Here is a 7,833-nt window from a genome sequence, read left to right on the forward strand (position 1 = left end):
CAAATTTTGGAACATAAAGCGTGGGAAAGGGTAAAGTCCAGGGACGCTAAGTTAGGGGAAAAGGTCGCTGCTTATTTCGTAACTAACGTAATGAAAGGCAAACGCAAACTTAGAATGGGTCTCAAAAAAAGACCTAAAAAACGAGTTATTCGTGCACCAAAAAAAGGTGGATTTCTTCCACTACTCTTACCAATATTGGGAGCACTCGCTGGTTTGGGTGGAGAAGTTGCAGGCATCGTAAAAAATGCAAATGATATCAAGGCAAGCCGTGAACGACTTGAAGAACAACGTAGGCACAATATGGCAATGGAACAAAATCAAAAGACAGGCTCCGGGTATTACTTAAAGCCATATAAGGGCTACGGAATGAAGAAAGTAGTAACAAAGAAACGATCAAAGGGAGGTAAGGGTTTTTACCTAAAACCTTTTTTAAAAAACTCCCGGTAAGGTTACCTGACAAAATTATGACCAATGTTGATCTTCTCAAATATGTAAAAAAGCTTGTAATTCCTAATTTTTGTGGAATATATATGCGTGATTCATTGCCGGAAAAAATAAATGAATATGAATCAGCTATTATTAACCTTGACAAACAATCTGGAAAAGGTACACATTGGACCGCTTATACGAAAAATAAAGATTTAATTACGTACTTTGACAGCTATGGTAACTTAGCTCCTCCTATAGAGCTTGTTAAATATTTTCAAAGTAACGGTAGGGTAAACATCAAATATAATTATGAATCAATACAACCCTTTAACTCTTACCACTGCGGACAGTATTGTCTGAAATTCTTATATAATCAGTACTATTAAAAAGTTTCATTTTATCATCAACCTTTATTGTGAACTGTCGTGTACATTTACGCTAAGCGGTGCATCTTCAATTTTAAGTGCACAATTTAATCCACCCATATATTTAGAGGAAAATTCGGAATATGAAATAGGATTATCAAATTTTGAAACATTTAATACTATCCCTAATGTAGACAAAACTAATAACATGCTCGTTTGGGGTGCCGAGAATAAATTTAAATATAAAATTCCCACAGGAGCTTACGAAATGAACGACCTTATAAAAATAATTAAAAATAAGTTTATTGAAGGTAATGAAACAATAATTCATATTACTGGAGATCCCATAACTTCACTAATTTCCTTGAAAAGTAACGATTGGATTGATTTTAGTGTAGATAATTCAATAGGATCTTTACTGGGATTTCCAAAAATAAAACTTGAACCTAACAAAGAACATACATCTTCAGTTCCAGTTAATATCTTGTAAGTAAACACAATTCTCTTGGATTGCAATATAGCCACTGGTTCCTTTTTAAATTCCGATCCTGTTCATATTATTCACGAGTTCTTTCCGACCGTTCCGAGTGGGTATAAAATAGTTGAACAACCTGTTACTATATTGTATTTTCCCGTTAGTGTTAAAACTATTAACAACATAACTGTCCGAGTTTTGGATCAAACAGGTGAATTGATCAATTTTCGAGGTGAAAAATTACCGTACGTCTACATTTGCGGAAAATTCAATAGCAAATATGGTATTGCATTTTTACAAAACTGCTGCTTTTCCGAAACATTTACAAAACTATAAAAGACGACAACGCAACAAAAAACATTACAGTTCTTCGACAGCGCGGCCCAAACTGCTAACCGTACGCAATCGTAACTTTTTGAAAGCGCTTGGTTTTCACGTTCTTATTTAATAATGGATTTATTAAGTGTTACCGATGAGCCCTTTAGTGATACATCAATCGAAAACTGCCAATTTCATAGTTATCAACCGTACAATTCTGCATCTCCCAACTACAATGATGAGGTCCGAATAATAATAACAGATTTTGACGCCCTTACTGCGCCCAGTAATAGCTATATTTACATTGAAGGTCAACTACTGACCGACAAAAATCAAGTCCCAACAAAATTCAAATTTATTAATAACGCTATTGCCTACTTGTTTCGAGAAATCCGATATGAATTAAACGGGGTAAATGTAGATTCCGTACGAAATCTGGGCTTAGTTTCTACTATTAAAAATTATTTGTCATTAAACGATAATACATCTAAGCTTTTAATTAACGCAGGGTGGTGTCCAAATGAAAAAGACCGCATTCTAACTGATGACAAAGGAAATTTTAATTTATTTATTCCGCTCAGACTTTGGTTGGGAATATTTGAAGATTTTACAAAAATTATTATGGGAATGAGACAAGAATTGGTACTGATTCGAGATAAAGATGACATAGACGCAGTATTATCAACAGATGAGACAGAACATCCAAAGATAAAGCTGTTAAAGCTATCATGGCATGTTCCTCACGTTACTCCTTCGATTTCTCAACAGATTATATTAAATAAAATCCTCAATAGTAATAATGAGCTACCCATTAAATTTAGAAGCTGGGAGCTAATCGAATACCCTGCTTTACCAAATTCCACGAGACATACGTGGCCTGTCAAAACATCTACTAAATTAGAAAGCCCGAGGCATGTTATTATTGCATTACAACACGGAAGAAAAGGAAATTTGTTAAAGGACCTGAGTCAATTTGATCATTTAAACCTGAGAAATATTCGTGTTTTTCTAAATTCTAACAGATATCCGTACAATGATCTGGAGCTAGATTTTGACAGTAACCGCTTTGCTACTTTATATGAAATGTTTGCAAATTTTCAAGAATCTTATTATCATCTAACAAGTAATCAACCATTATTAACTCCACAAGAATTTAAGGAAAAAGCACCCATAGTACATATCGATTGCTCTCGTCAGCCTGAAGTTCTTCAAAGTGGATCTGTTACTCTGAGAATTGAATTTGAAACTACTAAGCCAATAGGTACTAATATCTCAGCGTACTGTCTCATTTTACATGAGAAAAAATTTTATTACAACCCGTTAACAAAGATTGTAAGACAAGTATAATCATTTTTCTCAATTATCGAAAGTCACTAACAGACTTTTAGAGACAAGACAAGTATAAACTTTTTTTTTATTTTTCGAAAGTCACCAACAGACATACAGACTTTACAAACAAACATACATACATTTTTCCTTTTTCTTTTCTGATTGAAATTTTTTTAATGAATTCATACACAAATAATAATAAGTTATTCCCAAATTTACGACATCGTCTCTGTTATTTTAATTTTGTTAAATTAGTCTCTTTTAAAGAACGATTGCGTAAGCAGCATCTCCAAAAATTGAAAATTCTTAAACAAGACCTACAAATATATCTCAATTACAAAACAACTATACGTCAGTTACGACAACTTCAAATATGCGAGTAGTCGTTGACGTTCAGGGCTTTACAATAGGTAAGAAAAAGTTTTTTCCTAAGGAATTGGCCATATACGATGGAAAACAAGCATCCCATTATATTTTTCGACCTCCTTTTGCAAAAAAACTATTAGACTTGGAGGATTTCCGAAAAGCCAATTGGTTATCGAGCAACTACCATTTTTTACAATGGGAAAACGGTTTCACACCAATGTTTCAGTTTTCCAATATTTTACATTTTCACACAAAAAACGCTTCAGTCGTAATGGTTAAAGGAAAAGAAAAAGCTGAATACATTAGGACCTACTTGAAAGATAAAGTATATGAATTGGAAGAAACTCCTAGTCTCCAAATGTCTTTGCCGAAATGTATGGGACATACCAACAATTTATGTATGTGTGCTTTAACTAATTTATATTATTTGTTCGATACGTTTGTTATGCAATAAGTTGTTGAAAAAAAAAAATAACATGTTTTATTTATTTCCCCACCCTTTCTGTATCATATAAAGGCAAATATTTTTTATAAATTTTATTAGTATTCACGATGTGTGATAAAGAAAGAGGTTACGATATAGCTGGCTTTTATCACAATGATTTTAACACAACTAGTTTAACTAATTTCTATTATAGATTATCGACGTTTAAAAACTGGAAAGGACTGATATCGGCCATTGAGTTGGCTGCATATGGCTTTTATTTTTTACAACTACAAGATATTGTAAAATGTTTTCATTGTAATGTAGAAATTTATAGATGGATGTCAAATGACGACATTTATAAGGAAAATATAAAATTCAGTCCTAATTGTACGTTTGCATCGAATATACACAATCTTTTCCATAAAAACAACAGAACGGAAACTAGTGACAACAAAATAAATCAAAAACGTTGTGAAAAAAACAATAAAAATAACAAAACGGAAACTAGTGACAGCAAAACAATCGAGAAACGTGAAAAAAATAAAATGGACTATAAGTGCATTTTTCTAAATGTATTAATCATTTTGATCCATTCAAGCATAATTTTTACACTCAACTCTCTATATAAATAGAAGAAAATAGATATTTTTTTTTTAGTGATATGGAAAATGTTGGATGTACAATATATACTTTTAACTGCAGTCATAAACAATACGCTATTTCTTTCGCACCCGTTTAATACTCAAGAAGTCTGGATCTGTTTTGACCACGGAAATCATTATGAAACCTGCTCTAACTGGACAAAAATGACTATATACGTTCCAAATATTTCACTAACTCTGAACACAACAATACCACAAGATAGTATAAACTTTAAACTTAGATTTTTAAAGCAACATGGAAAAATAGTTGAGACTTTGTGGACTAAAATCATAAATTGCGAATCTGGGACAAATCAGCAGTGTACTAGTTTGATCTTGTATTATATCGCAGTTTGCCTAACAATAATGATTGCAGGAATTATATTTAATTTATGGAGGAGAATGCGGGAAAAGTCACAATAATTGGAAATAAAACAAGGTCGATGTGCGAAATAAATTAGAAAAAGTTGAATCCCAAGTAGAGCTGTAGCAGTATTCATTTTGGCAATATTTGTTTATTTATTTTATATAAAATGTATATTTTATTAAAATTAAATAGAACATTATGTTTTTTATTTATTTCGGACTAAAAATACTATTTTTTCTTTTATTTCCTTGTTTTAGAAATAAGACAGTAATTTGCAACGAAACATGAGAACATAAAACAGTAATAAAATACCTACAAATTTCTAAATGTAAATTTTGTTTATCAGTGTAAATTATAGTAATTACATAATATATAAAAAATGATTTTACTTACCAGATTAGTTGTTCTTTTCTATTGTGGTTTAAAGACAAAATAAAATGATTTTTTTTTATTTGTGCACCTATTTATATACAGTTAAGGATGTTAATATGAATGTGATTTGCATACGAATTACTTAGAATTATTATACAATATAATTAAATATTTAAAAATTTATCGACATAATGTTCTTATAATATTATGCAGATTAAAATGTCATCTTTTTCAACATTTGTTCATGGACTTGTTTCCCCAATAAACAAGTCAATTTATAATGACTTTCTTTGTTAATACTCTTAAAGGTTAATATTCTTAATAATAATTTATTCAAAAATTATTGATCTAACCAAATAATGCAAATATTTATTTTTGCAATATTTAATGAATAATAAATTAATGGACTTGTTTCTCTCCGGTTTCAAGTAAAAATTCTTAATAACATTTTTGTTAAAGCAGGTACGTATTTGGATATTTAGTAAATATTTAATCACAACTAAATTATATTATTGGTTTTGTTTAATACCAGGTAAATTCTTAACAATAATTTATACAAAATTATTGGTCTGAACATTTTAAAGCAAATATGTACTTGTATAGTAAATATTTAATCACAACTAAATATTATTATTAGTAGTATATACAACAGCCTACTTTTCATCAATAAAACAATTCTTTTCGAACCTAAACTGTGTGATTCTAAGAAAACTAGTATACTGATATACATACATACATTTTAAAACAATAAAAAAAATAGAATTATATTTCTTTTCTATTTTTTACATACATACACACACATACATACATACATACACACACATACATACATACACCCAGAAAGGTCGGATATATCATTCGTGATTCAAAACCCAACATAATTTTCATTCATGACGTCCAACTGCATCACATTATACTCCAAAATACACATAATATTCAGAAATTTGATCCAAACCTACTGCCAACCCCCAGAATAACACCCACAGGACCTTTTAGATACTCCAAGAACTACTAATACTCCCCTATATAACAATCATAATCCACAGTTCCCCCATTAAAGCCAAACATTATGATTTCATAGCCCCCCATCAACTTCCCAACGCTGATCCACAAACCCCCTTCAGACTACAAAATCAAGGATTTTTTGCCTGTACCACGCTATTTCGCTGTATTCTTGATTCCACCCGCCCCCTTAGCTATCTACTCAGGCTAGATTATAGATATACTAAATTATTATACAAAATATACCTGCAGGCAACAACCACTGTCAGATTACATACTAACAGTAATCGCATAAAAATAGAACGGGGGGTTAGACAAGGAGACCCAATGTCACCTAAACTTTTTAATACGGTGCTAGAACATGCTTTTAAGAATTTGGATTGGATGACAAAGGGAATAAAAATAGATGGAGAATATCTAAACAACTTACGTTTCGCCGATGATATACTTATAATAGCTGAAGATCTAGGTATGGCAAGAGAGATGGTACAGGAACTCGTTGTGGCTACAGAAAGTGTAGGTTTAAATATAAATATCTCGAAAACAAAAATCATGACCAATTTGGTACCCAACCAGAACATCAGTATTGGTGGAAAAGAAATAGAACTCGTAGATAGATATAAATACCTGGGACATGAAATTATGATTGGCAGGGATAACCAGACTCATGAACTGAAGAGAAGAATCGGCCTTGGGTGGGCAGCATTTGGAAAACTGAGAGAAACTTTTAAAAGTGAGTTGCCCACATGCCTAAAGAGAAAGGTATTTGATCAGTGCGTCCTCCCAGTCTTGACCTACGGAGCAGAAACACTTACCTTAACTAAAGCAGCAGCTACCAAACTGAGAGTCACGCAGAGAAGAATGGAGCGGTCCATGTTAGGAATAACTCTGCGAGACAGAATAACCAACGAAGACATCAGGAGAAGAACCGGAGTGACTGACATCATCGAGAAGATAGCCAGACTAAAATGGAGATGGGCAGGACACATAGCCAGAATGACAGATGGGCGATAGACAAAGAGGTTATTGGAATGGAGGCCAAGGGAAGACAAGAGAAGCGTCGGTCGACCACCTACAAGATGGACTGACGATTTAAGAAGACTCGATAAAAACTGGATGAGAGCGGCGCAAGATAGACGAGGTTGGAAACATGAGGAAGAGGCCTATGTTCAGCAGTGGACTCTTGAGGCTGGATGATGAAGATAAAATAAATTAAAATCATGTGGTTGCCGAAATTCGCTAAAATGTACTCAAAACTTATTTCCCGTTTAGGTCTTGATAATGAGAAAGTGAACAAAAACCATAGCAATGTGGTTTTTAGATGGTAACCAATAAAACAACTTTAAAGAATTTCCGTGGCAACGTTATTTAATACGCATTAGTCAATTGTTTTATTTAAGTTGTCAGTATTTTAATTTAAGTAAAAAGTTCGTTCAATTAAATTCTGAAAAATGGTTAGATTAACGGAAATACAAAAAATAACAGTTTTACAAATGATTGGTTACGGAGATAACACCCGAACACAACAGGAAGTAACTATATCCCAATATCCTATATCCCAAGGAACAATAAGTAAAATAGAGAAGCAGTTTCGCGAGTTTGGTCATGTAAGGCAGATAAAAAAAGCAGCTGCCAATGCACTGAGTGACGAACTCAAATTAGATGTGTTGCTTGAGTTTAAGGAAAATCCACATACATCGAGTAGACAGGCATCCACTACATTCAATGCTAACCATACATCG

The 7,833-nt window shown here is 32.4% G+C and overlaps 1 protein-coding gene across 1 annotated transcript; it reads left to right on the top strand.

The window, feature by feature from the left end:
- The first annotated feature begins 1,719 nt into the window (after positions 1–1,719).
- Positions 1,720–2,934, top strand: LOC140451026 (uncharacterized). Its single transcript, XM_072544738.1, has one exon. The coding sequence runs from the start codon at positions 1,720–1,722 to the stop codon at positions 2,932–2,934; it is 1,215 nt and encodes a 404-aa protein (XP_072400839.1).
- Positions 2,935–7,833: the final 4,899 nt, after the last annotated feature.

This window comes from Diabrotica undecimpunctata, chromosome 9 (assembly GCF_040954645.1).
Source record: "Diabrotica undecimpunctata isolate CICGRU chromosome 9, icDiaUnde3, whole genome shotgun sequence".
In the NCBI taxonomy this organism is placed as follows: Eukaryota; Metazoa; Arthropoda; class Insecta; order Coleoptera; family Chrysomelidae; genus Diabrotica; species Diabrotica undecimpunctata.